Source organism: Trichoderma atroviride, chromosome 1 (assembly GCF_020647795.1).
Source record: "Trichoderma atroviride chromosome 1, complete sequence".
Taxonomy (NCBI): domain Eukaryota; kingdom Fungi; phylum Ascomycota; class Sordariomycetes; order Hypocreales; family Hypocreaceae; genus Trichoderma; species Trichoderma atroviride.
In genome coordinates, this window is record NC_089400.1 from 5,491,029 (window position 1) to 5,509,100 (window position 18,072).

The window sequence follows — 18,072 nt, forward strand, 5'->3', positions numbered from 1 at the left end:
CTCGAGCAGGGGTCTATTTCTGACATGTCGCAGATCCAGCGCCTTTGTTAAAGGCTTTTACAAAGTTGCTCGACGTAGGTACCCTCCTCGCCAACTCACGATGGAATCAATCCCCTCTGATCCTGGCATAACATGGTACGTGTCAGAATCCCTGCTTGATCGTGTCGTACGATTAACAGAAGGCTACGAGCCATAGAGTATAAATACTCCAGCACTGGCGTAGCATTCAATGCGAGGAAAGAAGATGCAGTGTCGCGCCGAGACAGTCGTATTCCCCCTGGCATAAGAAGCTACCAATTACTAGTACTACTACCACGACGAAGAGATACGGAATTATGTTCTCGTCAAGGGAGGGAGTGACTCTCGACTCCATCGCCGCTCCTCTGAGCCGCTTGCTACTCAATCCTCTCCTCACAGTACCCGCAGCCCTGGCCTTATCCTTGTCGAACTCGAGCATCCACGCTTGGGTGTCGTCCAACGCGGGCGGGACTCGGATTCAGACACTGTCCTCTCTCTTGGCTGTAGCAAGCGTCGTGCTGTCTCTCAACTCATATCTGGATAGGCAGTTTGCCAACAACTGGGTTTCAGACAAGACATGGAACTGGGACGAGGAGATTGTTCTCGTCACGGGAGGCAGCGGCGGAATCGGCGCCAGCATTTGTAAGCACTTCCTTGCACGAAATCCTCGCACCCGAATCGTGGTCGTCGACTACGCTCCACTCAGCTGGAAGCCTGAGCAGGAGGGCGTCCGACTGTCGTACTACCAGTGCGACTTGAGTGACACGAGCGCCTTGAAGGCGACATGTGAGCGCATCCGGAACGAGGTCGGCCATCCGACGGTGTTATTCAACAACGCCGGCCTGGTCCGCGGCGCGAGCGTCATGGAAGGGTCGTACGGCGATATCGAGGCAACAGTGAGGACCAATCTGATTGCGCCGATGCTGCTTGTCAAGGAGTTCATCCCAGAGATGGTCAAGCGTGACCACGGCCATATTCTGCACACGGGGAGTCTGAGCTGCATTACACCTCCGGCCATGGTGGCGGACTATTCAGCTACAAAGGCTGGCTTGGTGGCCATGCATGAGGTGAGTGGGCTTTGTTACCAATCCAATTCCAAATGAACGAAAACGCACATGTGAGCTAACGTTGTACTCGTCCATCTTCGTCATGGGCGTATCAGTCTCTGCAATTGGAACTCAAAACCGTCTACAATGCTCCACGTGTGCGCCTTACAATGGGAATCTTCTGCTTTATCCGCACGCCGCTCATCGGCGGAGAGATGAATGTTCCAAACTTTTTGTTGCCATTGCTCGAGGTTGACAGCGTCGGCGAGACTTTGGCAAATGCCGCGTACAGCGGCTACGGATCCACCATTTACATGCCCAGCCTTTTTAACAGGCTTGCAATAACATTGGTGAGTGACTTCAGAGAGCGTTGGCACCTCTTCTCACATCCCGCTGCTTGGCCTAAGCAAGGCTTGATAACAACAATGGAGAGGCTAATCATTTTTGTTTCTTCCGATTCTAGAGGGGTGGTCCTGAATGGTTCTTCCGGCTTGTGCGAGAAGGCACGACTGCGTTCCGAATCGATTTCCGAGGTCGGCAACAACTCGATGCAGTAACTGGCAAGCTCCAAAAAGCGTAAATCATCACGAATAGTTTCTGTGAATCGAAATCAGTAAGACAATCTTTTTCTGCCGCAAGGCAAATTGTAAAAAGTCATCCAATATTCCCTGTGGTTGGAATGAGCAGAACAGGGGAGGTTTATGCAGCCTAATATAAATATATGCCATTGGTGGAATTGCAAGCCCTCATTAGATCCTCTTATTCTTACCGAGATCCCGCCTAGGTCTAATCAAGATTTCATCTAGGCAGTCCCACAGTATCTAGCTAGTAGGTGCCTACTTGTTGAGTAATACCTAGCTGAACAAGGAACAGGCGGTAGCTGCCAGTCTTCCGAACCATGGCGTTTGGATCGAGTCTCCCAGCAAATCCGTCCATTGCCATGTGGCCTGTCCCAGGTGGACTGGTGGACTGGTGGCTTCAGTGGAGTGCAAATATTGGGGACGAGTCTTCTCAGCGCGGTTCCAGAAGGAAAATTTACTCGATATTTGCGTCAGAGGCGTGTTTTCTAGGCTGTCTTGCCAACGCACCATCTCTTGTTGGGTTTTGAAGGGCAGCATAAGTTCTAGTAACTCACTAGTGTGTAAATCACTGATGGGGGGCGAGTGTCAGTGAATTATTTGCTCCTCAAGGAAGGGGTCATGATATCCCCGTCAAGGAGTTTCGCCATCGTTGCTTCTGAGGGTACAAACACATGGAGTATTTGGCGTTTTCTTAGCTGTCAAAAGGGTTTCGTAATGCCTCCCAGGGTACGTTCATTCGCCTGAAACAAAAAGCTGTGAGACTGAAGACGATGGTCGTCAACGAAGCACCGGATAGAGCTTGGCGTGAGGCCGTCAGATCTCAATGGTGTGCGTTCTGTACCTCAATCAATAGTCATCAGCAGCAAACTCGTTTTGCGTCTCGCTCGGCAGCTTTGCTCACATGAACTGCACTTCGAAAGCGGTAACACATCCGGAGTGGGCAACCTGGGATCCACTGCTCACTGACGCGGAACAGTGATATGCCAAAGATGGGAACACTTGGAAATACTCTCCCAAGAATATTGTCAACTCAAAGCAAAGAAGCGAGGTTTCTTGTGGTCATGCCACGTGCATCATCATGATTATCAACTGTCGATTTGACTTACGCGTCGTGGTTGTCTCTTGGTTAATACGAACTGTCCTGCCGTTTCAGTATCTGCCTGGAAAAGGGTATTCGCATCCTCGCAAACAAACAGCCCGCCGCTCAAGCATTCCCTAGATCCGTGCGGCGCGAGTCCAAACCGACCAGGTCGTCGGCCCTGTGAGCGCGATTCAGTCAACTGTGGCACATAAAGAGCAGCTTGTTCTGACTGGCGGGCGCTCATTCATCTATTTATAGGGCGAGTAACAGCAATAGCAACAGCAGTGTTTTTATTATTAGATGGAAAATTCGCCCGGCTGGAGCGGCACCAGCCGAATGGTCTCAGATTGACAATTGGCGTCCGTCTTTGGACATTAATCGATCCTCGGCCGGTAAACAAGCGGACAGCGGTCAAGTGGAGCACGTCCCGTGGAACCAATATTGCGGGTTGCCTTTGCAGATCGGCCACAGCTATGACAGCTTTGATAGCTCCTTCGGGTAGCTATGTTTGCCATTGAAATTTGCGCCGACTCCCCTTGAATGGCTGCTCAAAAGCTCGCGCCAATCATCTGCTCTACTCCAGGGGAAAGGCTGAGATTCAATCACCGCCACCGAGCATTTCCTCGTGTGAAAAGGTGTTGGCAGCATGTCAAGATGACGCGGGAGGCTTCCCAGAAGCAAGCAGAGTGGACGCCGCCCCATCTCAAAGATCCGAAAACCCCGCCAAACCAAGACACCTCATGGTTAGTTTGGGAGCCCCATAATATAGTGATACTACCAGCTCAAAGCTCTGATGCTCTGCTGCCGGTAAGTATTGCTGGAGAACCCGGACATACGGTGAAATCCCTCCCTTGGCCTTTCCAAGTGTTGGTGCTTGCATCGGCAGGATAGGAGAGTGGCCACCGCCGCTTGATCCGTCTGGCACTGGCAATTGGCTGATCCGTGAGGCGGCCAAGCACACCGGAGCAATAATGAGCAGAACTAGTGGCCGTCCGAGTCTAGCGCTAAAGCCGCAAGCTGCGCCGCGTGGCTCCATCTCAGCTTGGCCATCAGCTCCTCCGGGAGCTTTTCTGTAATTTTCTCTTGGTATGGAGCAAACCATGACAAGATGGCTTTCGCCGATAATGGCTAGGAGAAGGCAGACTTGGATGAGGCGAAAATCTCATACAAGAAGCAGTCCGAGCCTCTCTCGTCCTTGTCCTTGCCGTCCACCCTGGTCGCCTCTCCCCCGCTAATAGTGAGATCGCCCCCCCAGATCTCTGTCAATCACTGTTGATTAATTGACTTGCCTTCTCTGCCGGGACTTTAGCCTCTGTCGTTCTTCCTCGCCTCGCCTCTTTTTCCTGCTTTTCCCCCGCTGCCTATCGAGGCCGATATAATCCGAGAGAGAGAGAGAGACAGAGAGGAGACAGGAGACGACAGCAAACGCGTTGTATCATGAGGTCGACGACGATGCGCTCAGCTCTTGCGCTGCTGGTCGCGGCCCAGTATGCCGAAGCAGCCGATGCAATGTTCCCGCGGGCAGAGTCTGGAGATGGCTATTTGTCGATTCCCGTGGGAACAATCCAGAGGCCACACAAGGTCGGCAAAAGAAGCGCTATTGATGCGGTGCTAGAGAATATGGATTTCTTTTATGCCATAGAAAGTGAGTTTTGCTGCGAAAAGAGGGAAGAAACAATAGTCTTGGACACTGGGCGGGAAGCTGTAATCACTGCAACCCAGGTGGGCAGTTTTTGCTTGCTTGAGCGGCGTCAGCTCTGTCTTGGAGACCGCTTTTTGCCTTACTTATCCCTGCCGTCTTCGCTCCATCTCCCCAAGTTAGAGTATGGCATGTGAATGGTCCGGAATACTGACATGGATTTTTTTTAAACTCCAGTTGGCCTGGGAACACCTCCTCAGAACGTAACCGTCCTCGTCGATACAGGATCCAGCGAGCTCTGGGTCAACCCGGACTGCTCAAATGCACCGTCCCGGCAGCAAGAGCAGCAGTGTCAGACTCTGGGCCAATACAACCCTGATAGATCGAGAACGCCGCCCGTTGGTCCGTTTGGGAGCGAGGAAATCAACTACGGCGATCCATCCGACTCTTCCACCCAGACCTCTGTCGACATCACGTATTACGCCGACGTCCTAAGCTTTGGTAAAACGCAGGTTAAGAATCAAACCTTTGGTGTTGTCACGTCCAGCCAGGGTCAGTCGCAGGGCATCATGGGCCTAGCCCCAGACGTTCGAGGAGGATTCCCTGGAGACGAGCCGTACAGCCTGTTGCTCAACACGATGGCTGACCAGGGCGTCATTGCGAGCCGCGTCTTTTCCCTCGATTTGCGCCACGCGAGCTCTGAAACGGGAGCCATCATTTACGGAGGCCTGGATCGCAGCAAGTTTATTGGTTCTCTAGAGGCACGACCCATTGTGCCGGGCATTCAAGGCGAGACTCGCCTCGCCGTCAATCTCACCACGCTGGGCCTTACCCTTGATCAGTCACAGAGCTTCAACCTAAGGTCGGCCGACACAAACGTGATGCTGGACTCGGGAACGTCGCTCACCCGCATGCACTCGGCAGCAGCTATACCCATTCTCGAAGCACTGGGCGCTCAAGATGATGGCGAGGGCTACTATTACGTGCCGTGCTCGACTCGCAATGCAGGCGGCAGCGTCGATTTTGGATTTGGCAGCAAGACGGTTCGCGTCGCCTTTAGTGATTTCATCCTCTCCGCGGGCGACAGCTCAGGCGATGGCTCGGGTGACGACGACAACTCCCTGTGCTATGTCGGCCTTGTCCTTACTACTGACCAGCAGATTCTGGGCGACACTGTACTGAGGGCTGGATACTTTGTTTTTGACTGGGACAATAAACAAGTCCACATTGCCCAAGCCGCCGACTGTGGCAGCAGTGATATTGTCGCTGTTAGTAAGGGAACTGGCGCTGTGCCCAATGTCCAAGGCAACTGTAACGCCAACGCCGCCACTGTTACAGGCACAGGTGGTCCTACGGTGAGTAAAAGCCATTTCCCCTCCCCCATGTCAGCCCGATAACATCTGGCTAACGACACCTTTTGCTGTTCCAGGCCACAATAGCGACCTCCAACAGTGGCCCAACCGGGACAACCACGACTGTATTCACTGTGACCTCATGTCCAGTCTTCGACATCGGATGCAAAACCGGCGTCGTCACAACCCAAACCATTGGGCAGGCCGAGGCCACGGCCTCACCCAGTGCCACCAGCACCGGGGGTGGCTCTGGCAGTGGTGGAGGCGACGAAGACGGTGGTGTGCGGCCTCAAGCTTTGACATGGGTTCTTGTAGTCCTGGGAACTTTGACTTTGGTTATCAACATTGCATAGGTAGCCGTCCGCGGAGTCTTGGTCTTTTCCCTCTTGCCCTCTCTTGCTGCTTGTTTATATCCCCTCTGCTTCGCATTTAGCTGTATATACGGATGGGCTGTGCGGCCGTTGATCTTTGGTTAGTGTTTGAATAGATGATTGCATATATGTTGTATACCATGCTCCGTGTGTAAACCAGAGAATGTATCCGTGTTATCTGCGTATGCTGCGAAGGGGCAGTATTGGTACCGCTTTCGCCTGTTGCCAGGTGCCTAGCCATATGAATTGCTAGAAAGGCACTAAATCGGCCTAACCACCAGCACCCTCCTCAATGCCACCGTTTTTTAAAAGACATGATGTGTCTGCCGCGCTGGAAGCTCTCGAGTGAAGCGGGGCCATGGAGATTGAGTCCTCGCTGGAGGGTAACAGTCCCACAGAAATAGCTGACAGGCAGATCGAAAAAGACTTTGTTCCTACTGTGCTGGAGCGGCTCAACGTCAACGGAGACATGATTTTGCTTGTCGGCACCGAGTGTAAGCTCAAGCAACAGTCGTATCCGTAGCAAAGGTTGCGAAACGCTCAACATTCCATTCAGGTCGCCTTCTATCCTCGGCTAAATCGCCTCGTTATGAGCGCCCGTCCAGTGATTGTCGTCGAGAATCCGAGCGTCCGAGTGGAACACCTCGTCTCGGAGACTCGGACAAGGGAGAGGCGAAAAGACAAGTTTGAGAGGTCGGTAAACTTCATTGTGGAAAGGCCCGGTCGGCACCGCGGAGTAGTCTGGGGTAACCTGGAGAATAGCGTTAGTCCAAGGTCCAGCTGCTGAACGCCACGGCTAGTACTGCTACTATCCTCACTAGGTAGCATTATTACTCCGCACCGTAGGGCATGAATGTCGGAGCAGTGTGGCTCTGGCGTTGCGGAGAAGCGCCGAAACCTGAATCGTGCTGCCTGGAAGAGGCGCTTGGGTTCGTCCTGTTCCTGATCAACTGACAGAGAGGTGGGTTTTGACAAGAAGAAGAAGCAGCGGAAGAAGAAGAAATGCAAAGAATGGTACATATATAAAAGGCATTTCGAATTGAGGCCCTTCAATTGTTGGAGTACTTTGAGGATTTTTTCAAGTTGTCTGAGTTGTCGAGGGAAAGAAGAGGTCCGGGCGGTTGATTAGTTGATCCTTGCCCAACTGCCCACTCAGTGGCATGGAGCGCTACAGTTACAGCACAGTTGCAGCACAGTTGCAGCAGTTACAGCACCTAAAACCGGCGCAGGAACCGCAATAGCCGAATTCGACTCCCGAGTGGAGGTTCCGCAGATATGCCAGACCTCGGATCTGCGAGGTTAAATCAAATCTGAAGCTTACGGCTTACCCAAGCGCGTTGGCGATGTCTCTTTTTTTAACTTGATCCATTCATGAGCGAGCCCCATTCCCAGCTCCCCGTTTCTCTCCTATATACTCGCCTCGTTTCTGTCTTTCGACCTTTCTGTCCTTCTTTCCTCCTTTCCTTTTTCTTTGTATATGCGCATTCTTCCCCTCCAAGCTCACCGGCTAATTCTGGTTTATACCCCCTCTTCTTCAACTAAAGCTTCTACAGGAACAGCTCTAGACAAGAAAAGAAGAGAAAAACAGAATCGGACGAAGAAGAAAACACCATGGTCTTCACACCGCCGGCATACATTCCTCAATTGCCAGGTTTGTCTCTTTTGCATCCACGCGCACCTTCACTCAAGAAACAAGCTAACTCGGCGAGGGCAGAATGTCCAGACTCCATCACCATTGAGGAATTCCTACGTGATGAAAAGTACGGCAGACTCCCGCTGGCCAAGTCCAGAAACCCGTACACATGCGGCCTCACGGGCAGGACCTTCACCGCCGCTGAAGTAGCTGAGCGGACAGACCTGCTGGCGCGCGCAATTGGCAAGCGACTGGGCTTCAACCCTCACGAAGATACCGAGTGGGAGAGAGTCGTCGCGGTATACTCAGGCAACGCGGTATGCTAAAGAGAAGAAGAAGAAGAAGAGCCCGCAAATCTTAGCACTGATAACCCATCTCCTGTCTCCCGTCTTCTGTCCCATGCCACCCGCACCACATCTCCGAAACATAGCCGAAGCTGTTACTCTTCAAGCTACGAGTCTAACGAGACAAATCCTCCAGATCGACTATCTTCCCCTTACGCACGCCATCCATCGTCTCTCCGGCATCGTCACGCCAGCCAGCGCCGCATACTCTACGCAAGAGCTCGAGCATCAGCTCCGTACGTCGGGATCCAAGGCCGTCTTCACCTGTGCACCTCTGCTTGACAGTGCGCTCAAGGCTGCCGACGCGGTGGGAATCCCCCGAGATCGCATCTTCATAGTGCCTATTTCGGGCGTCGACAATCCCGCGTCATATGTGACCATTGACGATTTGGTCGCCGAGGGCAAGAAACTGCCGCCGCTGAAGCCTCTCCAATGGATCAAGGGGCAGGGAGCAAGGCAGACTGCCTATCTGTGCTATTCTAGCGGCACTTCTGGCATGCCGGTAAGTAAGCTGATTGTTGTTCTGTTATCAAAGTCCAATAAGAGACATTGTTGGATTACAAGTGGAGAACAAATTCATCTTGAGAGTGCTTTCTGTATTTGAGGCTAACCAAAGTCCCCTCGTCAAGAAAGCCGTCATGGTCTCCCATGCCAACGTAATCGCCAACGTCCTCCAGGTCGTCGTCTTTGAGAACATCCCCCGCAAGAAAATCTGCGTCGACACGCAGAATTACCTTGCAGTATTACCGTTTTCTCACATATACGCACTGGTCCTAGTCTGCACCGTCGGACAGTATCGCGGCGACCAAGGCATTGTGCTGCCAAAGTACAACTTTGACGATCTACTCGGTGCTACTCAGCGCTTCGGCATTCAGCAGTTATTTGTCGTCCCGCCGATGCTCATCCACGTCATCGGCAACCCCGACAAGGTCGCCAAATATGATCTCAGCAGCGTGCGCTTCGTCTACTGCGGCGCGGCCCCGCTGGGCCCCGAAGTTGTCGACTCGCTGCTCAAGACGTTCCCGAAATGGCGTATTGGGCAAGGCTATGGCATGACGGAATGTTCACCTACCGTCTGCACGACAAACGAACTGGACGTGCTGTCGGGTTCATCAGGCTCTCTATTACCCGGAAAGCGGGCCAAGCTCATTGATCTTGAGGGAAAAGAGGTTACCAAGTACGATACGCCAGGAGAGCTGTTGATTCAATCTCCGGCCGTTGTTCTGGGATACTTGAACAATGAAAAAGCTAATGCCGAGACGTTTCTCCATCACGAAGACGGCCGCTGGCTGCGAACAGGCGACGAGGTCATTGTGCGAAAGTCGGCACAGGGCCACGAGCACATCATCGTCGTCGACCGCATCAAGGAGCTGATCAAGACAAAGGTACGTCTAGCAAGGCATATTATATGCCCAAATTCTCCCCTCCAGGCATAACTAACCTGTTTCCAGGGCCATCAAGTTGCTCCAGCAGAACTGGAAGCCCACCTCCTCGCCCACCCCTACGTCTCCGACTGCGCCATCATCCCCGTCCCAGACTCTTACGCCGGCGAGGTGCCCAAGGCCTACGTCGTCAAATCCGACACCGAATGCACTGGCAAGTCCGACAAGGACGTCGATGCCGCCATCCAACAGCACGTACAGGAGCACAAGGCCAAACACAAGTGGCTCGTTGGCGGCGTCGAGTTCATTGACGCCATTCCCAAGAGCCCCAGCGGCAAGATTCTACGACGCCTGCTGCGAGACAAGGAGAAGAAGGCAAGGCAGGCCAATGGGGCGAAACTATGATGGAAATTTGGGCTGACAAAAAAATGATTTTATGATTTTGAGAGCTGCAGCTGCCCATTCTGTGCTATGCTAAGGTGTTGGCCTATGTTGGTGGGATTAGCGGTGCTGGTTGATTGAATGATTGTTTTGGATATCTACGCACTTGGTTTTGAGGTAGAATGCAAGATAGATGGCATGTACTCGTCATTTACAGGATTTTGGATACCCATGGACAAAATACACTGAAGAAATACTACAAAGGGAGTTGTTTCCACTGCTTCCACTGCTTCCACTGCTTCCAAATCATTGTTACTATAGTCACAGAGAAATACATTCGATTACACATACTCGACAGTTTCACACAAAAGACACAGGACACAATTTAGTTTTTCCAAAATGTTCATAGCCTTGGCAACAGCCAAACGGCACATGAATTGCATATCGATATTAATATTAAGTTGCCACAAACAGCCAGTCCAGCCAAGGTGTACCAAATGTTCCTCCATGCACTGCCTTTTTTTCATTGCGTTGCGCGTGGCCCAAGTACCCTCGGCTGTCCTGCCCGTATTGTGTTCGTAAGGATCGTAAGAATGATATTGCCCTGCCGTATGAGGGTCTTTTTTTAAACCGCTATAATCGAAAAGTCCAGTTCCGTATACACATACACGTTCCCCCATTCTACCACTTCAAGTGAAGATTAATACATAGTGCACGTGCCCTCCCAGAGGCACTTATGAAACAAAAGCAAAAAGCCCCAAAACAATTCCAAAGAAAAAAAAAAGTTTTTTTATTTAAAGGAAATAGATAGAGCATCCTCTACCTGTACACTGTTTTACAAAGCAGCAACAGCGGCCATGATGGCGAGACCCAGGCTCATGCCGGCACCAAGGCGGCCAGCTCCGTTGACAATGGGGATACCAGTGTTAACGGGAGGGATGGGAATGCCGGTGCCGGTACCGGTGGGGGCAGCAGCACCAGCGGGAGGAGGAGTACCAGCAGCAGGAGGAGTAACCAGAGTTGGGGCAGCACCAGGGGCGGTCTGGACAGGAGCAGTCTCAACCGGGGCAGCAGGGGCGCTCTCGACAGGAGCACTCTCGGCGGGAGCAGTGACGGCGGGAGCAGACTGCACGGGAGCAACGCCGCTGGGCGCAGGGGGGGGGCGGCGGTGATGCTGACCTGAGGCACAGTGATGGCAGTCGAAACGTAGACGGTGGTGCTGCTGCCGGTGATGGTGCTGCCAGCAGAGACGCAAGGCTCGGTGACAGTGGTGGCGACGGTAATAGTCGTGTAGTCGGTGGGGGCAGCAACGGGGGTACCGGTCACGGTGATGATGGAGGTGATGGTCTCAGCACCAGTCGCAACGGCAGGGTTGGAACCGGCGTAGCCAGCGCAGATGCCCTGGAAGAAGGTAATGGCGGCGGAGATGTCATCGTCGTTCTGGCCGTTGGCGTAGAGGCAGTCAAAGACCTTGGTGACGAGGTCCTTGCTGGGGCAGAAGCAAGAAGCATCGGCGTTGCTCTTGCAGTGGGGGACAAGAGGCAGCCAGGTGTTGATGCAGCTGGGCAGGACAGGAGGGCAAGGAAGACCAGAGTCGGCAGGGCTGGAGCCAGAGTCAGTGCCAGAGGGAGCGCCAGAGGGAGTTCCAGAGGGAGCCTGAGTAGCGGCGGCGGCCTCGGAGGTCTGCTGAGGAGGAGCGCCACCGGTGATGGTGGCGGTGACAGGGCAGATGGTGGTGCTGACAGCAACAGTCACGGTGGTGACGACGGGCTTGTCGGTTCTGGCCGGGCAGTTGGTAACCTCGGGAGCACAGCTGGTGATGGTGTGGACGCTGGTGGTGAAGACGGTGGAGGTGCTCTGGAAGACGGTGGTGTAGACAGACTGAGAGGCAGGGCCAGTGGTGACAGCAGCAGCGGTGGTATCGACAGCAGCAGTCGTAGTCTCGGCACCGGCGGGAGCAGTGGTAGTCTCAGCACCAGCGGTAGCAGTGGTGGTCTCGGCGCCAGCAGGAGCAGTAGTGGTCTCAGCACCGGCGGTAGCAGTGGTCGTCTCGGCGCCAGCAGGAGCAGTGGTGGTTCCGCCGGGGATGATGGAGGTGCTCACAACCACGTCGGTGGTTCCAACAGTAGGAGTGTTGTCATAGGGAGTTGTGGCGGGAGCAGTCTCGGTCTGGCCAGCAGGGGCAGTGGTGGTCTCGGCGCCAGCAGGGCCGGTGGTGGTTCCAGCGGGAGCCGTGGCGGTGTCGACAGGAGCAGTAGTCGTCTCGGCGCCAGCGGGAGCCGTGGTAGTGGTCTGGCCAGCGGGAGGCAGAGTGTAGGCGGGCTTGGAGTGCGAGTGGTGGCCGTTTCCTCCAGAGGGGGGAGTGTAGGCGGGCTGCGAGTGAGGGGGGCTTGGAGTGCTGGGAGGGAGGAGTGTAGGCAGGCTGAGTATAAGCAGGCTGCGAGTGGGATGGCGGAGGAGCATTGTTGCCGCAGTCCCAGCCGATGTGGTGCACCTTTGTCTTACAAGATGACTTTCCGCTGTTGGGGTAGACAATGGTCACGGACTTGGCACCACCGCACTGGCTGTTCTTGACGGTGGTTCCCTGGGACGAGCACTGAGCAGAGTGCTTGCAGGTAGAGCCATCAGGCATGCCGTAGTGGAACTCGAGGCGGCAGTCAAACTCGGGAGAGATGGAGAAGGTGTCGACAGAGAAGTGACCGGTGCTCTGGTCAGCAGTGATGCAAGGAGACGTCTCCTTGTCGGCGGTACAGGAGCCGACAATGGAGCGGCCGGTAGAGCCAAAGGAGCGAGCACCCAGGAGGCTATCACGCTTGCTGAAGTCGTTCTCGCAGGACCAGCCGCTGAAACCGAATCCACCAAACTGTCCGAGTTGGCCGGTAGGGAATTGGCTAAAGTCCCAGCCGCTCTGCATGCCGGGGTTGCACTGGTTGTTGGTGTTTCCGGGGCAGCTGTAAGACTTGGCCTGGGTCCAAGAGGGTCCAAGGTGGTACTGGATGGAGAGAGAGCAAGTCAGTCATCGGCGTATACAGCAAACAGAAAAGGCCATGTATGAATAGGCTGGTAGATGTCTGGTAGATGTCTTACAGTGGCAGCAACTTGCTCCACGCCGGCCGCAGCCAGGAGAGCGAAGGCGGCAGTCTTCATGGTGAAGGTAGTGAACGATAGGAGATCGCGATCAAGCGTCTAGAAACTGGACAAAAAAATATGGATGACGAATAAAAATATCGATATGAAAATACTCTTGTTGAGTGGCTGTAGTTTGTAGTTGCGAGGAGCAGTGGTTTGAGGGATGCAAAGATAACGAATGACTTTGACCCGAAAAGAGAGACTGGTGAGATTAGGAAAAAAGAGGTGAAGAGAAGAAAGAAAAATAACGACACAAAGGACTGATGAAACTTGGAGAGAACTGCAAAGGATGGGCCGAGGGCATAGCCATCTATATAGCCGTATCCAACGAGGCCAGAGCCCTTTGTTGGAGACGCTTTCATGCTGGGCGCTTGAGCAGGCGCAAAGCCTCACCCCCCTGCAGCCTGGGAAAGGTCGAGGCAAGAAAGCAGATCCCTGTCGGGCCCCATTGTGAAGCGCCGGGAAGCAGGTTGAGGCAATCTCGAGTCAGCGTGCGAGAAGCGACTCCAGGCACGGAGTGCTGTTTCTGGCGGGACGACGGCCAGAGCATTGGATGGAGTTGAAGTTGCTGGACGGCGGGACTTTTTTTGGGTGGTGGTGGTGTGGCGTTTGTGGTAGGCGGGACCTGGGCGGCGGGTACAGCGCAGGTACAGGCGCGGCCAACACACGCGGACTGGGTACTGGGCAGCTACACGGAGGCGAGTGTCGCCCTAAAAGCCGTGCCAAGACGTTCCAGGGGCGCATGGATGGCTCGCTGCCGAAACGGCTCCATGGCTCCAGGGGCTGCGCTACAGCGTTCTTGGCAGGCACGCGGCGCTTCTAGTGGTCGCTGAAGCAGCCCCTAGAAGGAGCCGGAGCCTTTTCAGGTACGGGTGGATGGACTGGTGGCGGAGGTTACAGGTTGCTGGAAGCACGCAGCGCAGTGCCTGAGCGATTGAGATTGATGGATGGGATTGAGCATTGAGGCACCTGAGCAGTAGCAGTGCTAGCAGTTTAGTGGACGTGCAGCCTCAATCCACTCACACGCTGGATTTGATCGCAATCAGTCCACCTATGGGCTCACATGCATGGCCATTCCATGAGGATGCCGGACTTGGCAAATTGACAAAGAGCCAATGCCAAGGTGAAGAAGCAGAAAGAGTCCGCAAGACCTGCCAGGGAACGAATAAGCGTCCAGCAGCTGCAAAGTGCAAGAAATTGACTGATAGGTCATTAATGCAGCATCTTTCCATCCCCTCTTTCTGTCTTTGTCGCATTACTGGAGTCTACTACTCTAGTAGTAATGGCTGACTTTGCCCTTCGCATTGCCGTTTACGTGTGCGAGAGCCAATCAAACCAAGCTTCACTCCGCGAGCCGCCATGGCCCAATCTCCCCTAAAATAGCCAATATTCATGCACGGCTTCAAGCCTCACCTGCAGGGCCGGCCGCATCTGGGGCCACCGCATGGAAACACAGCGCCTAAGCTTGCAGACAAGTTTAACCCGCGAGCCTAAAGCCCAGCCAGGTTACCGCAGTTGAGCCCACAGAAATGGCGTGGGGCCCCCTGGACGCACTTGGACTGCAGCACCTGATGCGCGGGACAAGAGCCTGAAGCCTCAAAGAATTGAAATGAAAGATGCAGCTACTGACATGGAATTGCGCCACCGTTACAAAGTGCTTGAGCAACAAAATAAGCAAGAAAAGAAACTGCAAAACATTGACGAATCGGCAAATAGAGATTGATGAGATGAAACGCATGCAGCTGACAGAAATAGGCATATGCACATGTCCAAACACCGCTGCCAGGTAATATTATAGCAGTCATCGCATTGAGTTACAGCAGCCATCGTCCGTCTCTCACGGCTCCTGCTTCAGGTTGGCCGACGCCTTTCCCCGCGCTAGACCCGATCAGTGTCTCGCTACCGCCCTGTTCCCTGTTTCTGCTGCCATATGCGTGTCTTCCCCGTGAAACTCCTACCGGCCTTTTCTGCTCTCAACTTTGTCGTCGTTTCTTTTTTGGCAGCCCACCGTTTTATTTTTATCTTTATCCATCCCCATCATCCGTTCGTGAGACACGCCCAGACCGGCAACGATCGTCGAGCCCGCACAGACACGATCTCTACTCTAAAACGCCACCCTTGTCGATACCACCCATCTATGTATGTACTATTAACAGTATGCATGTGCTCGATTCTGTGATGGCCAGGCAGCTCCAACCGGCAAGCGACAAGCCGCCAACTCCGACGGCGGCGCTTGGCAGGTCTGTATAATATTGTCCGAGAGCTCGTGTGCTGGTAGATGCAATCAATCCGTCTCCTCTTGCACCGGCTAACAGACAGAGGTGCCAGACTCGCCGCTATCCACGAACCGCTATCCCAAACTCAGACACCATCCTGTCTGCCTATCCCCGTTCTATCCAAAGCCGTCGCCCAAAGCGTGCTCGTGCCTGGCCTTGTCAACCAATCCATCCCGTGCCATGCTCCTCCCGGCCTCGCCTCGCTCAGGCTTTGCCCATCAATCTTATCCAGCCCCAGCTAGCCTCTCGCTGTTGGTTGATGGCGGGAGCCTCCATCAACACTGCCTCCGCCACTAAATCCCTGCCGTCGAATTGGCCAGACCACGGGAGAAGGCACTTTGCCCCTGTTTGTTAGCGGATGAAAATCTCCAAGCGATGTCTGGCGGCCCCGTTTGCACACGGCAGGCCTGTCTGCTTGCGAGCAATTCAACTTACAACGTAGATACCCTTACCAGATATCCATACCCGGCACGTCGGACTTCGGATAGTACTACTAGATACAACAACACCTGGGAGCAGAACCACGGGATTCGCTAATATCCTGCTAGTCCTTGTCTACGCCAACTAGATCGAGCGATGCTAGCTCTACCTACTACAGTAGAGGCACCAAAAAGCGCGGAGCTTGGAGAATGGAGAGTTCCCTACTCAGCTTCTGCAGCTCAGCAGTATTCTTTCGCAAGTGCTACCACTCTATGCTACTTTGGTCGTCTTTCTCTGCCCTAGTTGGGTTCATCCTAAATCCCCGAAGCCACATTTCTCCTTGTCCTTGCCTTTCTTGGCCATTACAATGCTTGCTACGCTGGGGCAAGCGTTTATAATCTCCGTACAGTGCTCCGAACCGGCAAACTAACACGAATGACAGATGATAAGAGCAGTCACCCGAGCTTCGAGAGTACTACAGGGCACAAATATGCCAAAAAGACGGAGCAATAACCCAGTTGCTCAAAAGGGCAAGTTCCAAAAAGGAGAAGCCATCACCTGAAGCTCCCTCTGTTTACCGCAACAAAGTCAATGGAATAATTTCCTTTTATCCTTGCTATATCTTGCTACATCCTAGGCAAGCTGAAAAGTGCCAACTTCTTTGCAAAGAATCTCGTGCACGGTAGCCCAGCCATCTCCAGAGTGCTCCAGTCGGTTTCAGCTTCCGGCGGCTATACACTTTGCTGTCTGGATCTTGTAGTCAGACGCCATGACCTGCTTCTGAGCAACTTTGACGGTAAGAGAAGGTTGGCTCCAATCTTTGGCCCCACGGGTTTGCCCACTTGTCAATCTCCAACGCATGGGACAGTAGATACTCGTAAAGATACTGTCAACTCCAATCAGTTCTAGCTCGTTGACAGCTAACAGTTCCTCGCCTCTGCAGTGTCATTGAGTGTTATGGATCGACAGTTGCACATCGTCGGCTCTCTCCGAGATAGTCGCTTGCGAATCCACCGGAGAGGTCCGCACCCATGGCAGTGCTACTGATGATCTTCCACGACAATGCCGTATACGGAGTAGCTATAGTAGCATCGGTTACTAACGGGCAAGTCGTACTAACCAACAGGCGACTCTGTGCGATTCTCTTTTACAATACCTCGTATGAGCTCAATCGTTTGCTTTGTTTGACTTTGAGAGTTCTTGCAACTTGGCTTGCCAAGATCATGTCGCTCTGGCCACGGCAAAAGAATATCCGCGACAAGCCCGAACATCATGGATCCTGGTTGGGTCGCCAAGCAAGAAGCTCGTTTTTTGACTGTACCGTCTGCTAGCACCTACTACTAGCAAGCTCGCTATCAACCGGCTATCGATTAACAGTGGAGATTATACCGGGGTGCCATGTTGCTCTGATGCCTCCAGCCTTTTTCTCATACACGGGGCTGCTCTTACAGGTAGATGCTCCGGATGCTATGTACTCACACCTACTGCAACTGCCAGGACAACGAACGACCTCTCGTGCTCTTGAAACAAAACGAGGCGTTGCGAATACCGCAGCTATCAACCCCAAGCTCTGTCTGGTTACAACGAGAGCAATTTCCACTCCTGAAGCAATACCTGATTAAGTCTCTTTTTGTCTGCAACCCAGCGGATGCTACCTCAGGTGAAGAAACTCATACGCTGCTAAAATAATCCCACCCTCGTATCATTCAGAGGAAAACGCGCATGGCGTGATGTCCGAATCACACGGCTCACTAACAGAGAACGACTCCATACATACTACACATGCACGCAACCTACTGTCTGAATGCTCTTCTTCAAGCATCCGGCCGACAGACGAGGTGACTCGGCAGAAAAAAAGGAATGGTGTTTCAAATACGAGCATAACCTGAAGCAGCCATCCGATCGAACGGAGGTGGCGAAGCTCGACCCCATCCATGCGTCGGGCCCACAGGGTCTTCTGCCGTTCTACTGGGGCTACTCTGGCGTGGCGTCGGATCGCCCAATAAGCATTGCTCGCTACGGTGCAAGTCAGGTACAAGTGCGATCCGGGCTTGACAGAATGAACTTGGTTGCTTGGTTAAGCCGTTACTAATGTCAGGACCCGTCGGAACCTACTCGGCTGCCGTTGATTGTTCACAGTCTCGGCTAGAGCAACGTCGTTGCTGTTACGAGAAATACTAGGAGGAAAGCAAGAGTTCGAATGCAATGGGCAGCCAATTGCCCGCCTGGAGCCACACACTGGTTTCCTTTGCTTTCTTTCTGACTTGGAATGCTGCGTAGACTCTTTGAATGGCAAGATAACTTGCTAGTATTACCTAGGTTTGGCCCCATTCTGCATGGCTCCCATACAGATTGCGAATTGATAGTTACATAGATCAAGTATCCTTTTGTTTACCTCGGATTCACTTTCTGTTTCTCC

At 53.4% G+C, this 18,072-nt stretch overlaps 6 protein-coding genes across 6 annotated transcripts; 4 read left to right on the plus strand and 2 right to left on the minus strand.

Moving 5' to 3' along the window:
* Window positions 1-335: 335 nt before the first annotated feature.
* Window positions 336-1,644, plus strand: TrAtP1_001977 (uncharacterized protein; the record flags this gene model as incomplete). The annotated part of the gene is made up of 3 exons (XM_014085673.2): window positions 336-1,085; window positions 1,181-1,414; window positions 1,528-1,644. 3 exons carry the CDS (start codon window positions 336-338, stop codon window positions 1,642-1,644), a joined length of 1,101 nt encoding a protein of 366 aa, XP_013941148.2.
* Window positions 1,645-4,178: 2,534 nt separating this feature from the next.
* Window positions 4,179-6,070, plus strand: TrAtP1_001978 (uncharacterized protein; the record flags this gene model as incomplete). Its single annotated transcript, XM_066111245.1, has 3 exons — window positions 4,179-4,371; window positions 4,603-5,720; window positions 5,795-6,070. 3 exons carry the CDS (start codon window positions 4,179-4,181, stop codon window positions 6,068-6,070), a joined length of 1,587 nt encoding a protein of 528 aa, XP_065967319.1.
* A 376-nt stretch (window positions 6,071-6,446) lies between these two features.
* On the plus strand, window positions 6,447-6,611 carry TrAtP1_001979 (uncharacterized protein; the record flags this gene model as incomplete). The annotated part of the gene is made up of 1 exon (XM_066111246.1): window positions 6,447-6,611. The coding sequence occupies one exon, from the start codon at window positions 6,447-6,449 to the stop codon at window positions 6,609-6,611; it is 165 nt and encodes a 54-aa protein (XP_065967320.1).
* An 807-nt stretch (window positions 6,612-7,418) lies between these two features.
* Window positions 7,419-10,122, plus strand: TrAtP1_001980 (uncharacterized protein). The gene is made up of 5 exons (XM_014085198.2): window positions 7,419-7,739; window positions 7,803-8,038; window positions 8,202-8,567; window positions 8,695-9,450; window positions 9,517-10,122. Exons 1-5 carry the CDS (start codon window positions 7,700-7,702, stop codon window positions 9,850-9,852), a joined length of 1,734 nt encoding a protein of 577 aa, XP_013940673.1. The 5' UTR covers window positions 7,419-7,699; the 3' UTR covers window positions 9,853-10,122.
* Window positions 10,123-10,222: 100 nt separating this feature from the next.
* On the minus strand, window positions 10,223-12,938 carry TrAtP1_001981 (uncharacterized protein). The gene has a single exon (XM_066111247.1). It carries the CDS (start codon window positions 12,289-12,291, stop codon window positions 10,705-10,707), a length of 1,587 nt encoding a protein of 528 aa, XP_065967321.1. The 5' UTR covers window positions 12,292-12,938; the 3' UTR covers window positions 10,223-10,704.
* A 3,346-nt stretch (window positions 12,939-16,284) lies between these two features.
* Window positions 16,285-17,262, minus strand: TrAtP1_001982 (uncharacterized protein). The gene is made up of 2 exons (XM_066111248.1): window positions 16,810-17,262; window positions 16,285-16,733 (listed from the first exon to the last, which is right to left on the minus strand). The coding sequence occupies exons 1-2, from the start codon at window positions 16,925-16,927 to the stop codon at window positions 16,609-16,611; spliced, it is 243 nt and encodes an 80-aa protein (XP_065967322.1). The 5' UTR covers window positions 16,928-17,262; the 3' UTR covers window positions 16,285-16,608.
* Window positions 17,263-18,072: the final 810 nt, after the last annotated feature.

Coding starts and splice junctions, on each gene's coding strand:
- TrAtP1_001980 (XM_014085198.2), top strand. CDS start 7,700: ATGGTCTTCACACCGCCGGCATACATTCCTCAATTGCCAG. Junction 7,740..7,802: donor ATACATTCCTCAATTGCCAG/GTTTGTCTCTTT, acceptor CGGCGAGGGCAG/AATGTCCAGACTCCATCACC. Junction 9,451..9,516: donor AGGAGCTGATCAAGACAAAG/GTACGTCTAGCA, acceptor ACCTGTTTCCAG/GGCCATCAAGTTGCTCCAGC.
- TrAtP1_001982 (XM_066111248.1), bottom strand. CDS start 16,927: ATGATGTTCGGGCTTGTCGCGGATATTCTTTTGCCGTGGCCAGAGCGA. Junction 16,734..16,809: donor AACGATTGAGCTCATACGAG/GTATTGTAAAAG, acceptor ATGCTACTATAG/CTACTCCGTATACGGCATTG.
- TrAtP1_001981 (XM_066111247.1), bottom strand. CDS start 12,291: ATGCTCCTCCGCCATCCCACTCGCAGCCTGCTTATACTCAGCCTGCCT.